This window comes from Priapulus caudatus, unplaced genomic scaffold (assembly GCF_000485595.1).
Source record: "Priapulus caudatus unplaced genomic scaffold, Priapulus_caudatus-5.0.1 Scaffold3828, whole genome shotgun sequence".
Taxonomy (NCBI): domain Eukaryota; kingdom Metazoa; phylum Priapulida; class Priapulimorpha; order Priapulimorphida; family Priapulidae; genus Priapulus; species Priapulus caudatus.
Window position 1 is genome coordinate 7036 of NW_014580889.1, and position 1373 is coordinate 8408.

The window sequence follows — 1373 nt, forward strand, 5'->3', positions numbered from 1 at the left end:
TCCGGCATGATGGAGGCATCCACGACCCTCAGTCCTTCTACTCCACGCACCCTGAAACACACGAGTGGGTGGATCACACACTGGCACGAGTCACATGGTAACCATAGATTGAATTGAAAATAGCTTGGTACGCCTTCGGACGCAGGGATAACGCCTGCGTAAAATTTCCATAGATGTTTCCTCACTAACCTCAGCTGGGGATCAACGACGGCAGACGGATCGGTGCTGGCGCCCATCTTACAGGTTCCCGTTGCATGGTAAAGCGTCGTGGATATACGGCGTGCAACACACTCCAGGTATTTGTCCCCTGCGTATGATGAGCACGGTATATAAGATGTTCACCTTATTGAGGCGCTTGTAAAACGTTCACGATAATCTAATTTACCGAATGTACGCATAAAACGTCATTTTTGGTCACGTGTACAACGCTTCTTTATCTTTTCATGCGCGATGTTAGCATGACAAAGAAGTGTGAGCACTGAACAGGTAAATAAAATCAGTAATTGCGCATGATAGCGTGAAAAAATTTCATACGTATCGTGTGTTGCGTATGGCGTCAGTAATTATATGTTCAATATATATATAACCAGTTAATGTAGCCATTCGTGTTCAGACATATTAACAGCTATTAGTAATATTACTTACTACTTGCTACTTGCTTATGCTATCACGATTTGCAATAGATTGCAAAGCGCTGTGATATGTTATTTTACCTTTGCCGTGCTGAGTGCATCCTGGCACATTCAAGTTATGCGGATTAATCTTTGCCCCGATAGACTGGAATGCCTTTGTCTTTGATATCTTTTTAGCCAGCTTGATCCCTGTTAAAATATATGAAATGTAAACAAGGTCCCGTATATGTGTTACCGTGTCTAAGGATGTGTACGGATGTGTATGTGTATGTGCGTGTGCGCATGCGTGAGTGCGTAGGCCTACGTGCGTAAATTTGGGTCTGTTCGCGCGTCTTTGCGTTCTGTGTTTGTATATATTGTGTCAAATCAATGTTTATACGAAATTTTCCAAAGCCAGATCACCCTTAATATTGATTTCGTGAAACAAATCAGTGAGCCTCCATGCGTTACCTGCAACCATAGTTTTAACATCTTCTTCATTCTCGTAGTAGCGTGGATCTATGAGTGGATAATCTAGCGGGTCGCTGGTTCTCAGGCGAATATCCCCGACACTTTTAGGATGCATTATAACTGGTATCAACGAAAAAAGATGGCGATCCTCTTGAGCGGCATAGTTGGCATCCTTGATGAACTGCAGCGAAAAGTGATGAAAAATATATATAATACGTGCATAGTTATAATCTGTGACATACTTATGTCATGAATGACGACTTCCACTCGCAGTTGATTAAATAACGTTAC

General features: G+C 42.4%; 1 protein-coding gene across 1 annotated transcript in view; it reads right to left on the minus strand.

Moving 5' to 3' along the window:
* Window positions 1-1197, minus strand: part of LOC106819616 (alcohol dehydrogenase [acceptor]-like) — a 3253-nt gene extending 2056 nt beyond the window's left edge. Inside the window, exons 1-4 of the mRNA XM_014824223.1 lie at window positions 1083-1197; window positions 714-989; window positions 190-307; window positions 7-51 (exon numbers count right to left, since the gene is read on the minus strand). Coding sequence (XP_014679709.1) covers window positions 7-51; window positions 190-307; window positions 714-989; window positions 1083-1197 — 554 coding nt within the window. The remainder of the gene's footprint in view (window positions 1-6; window positions 52-189; window positions 308-713; window positions 990-1082) is intronic.
* Between the last annotated feature and the right edge of the window lie 176 nt (window positions 1198-1373).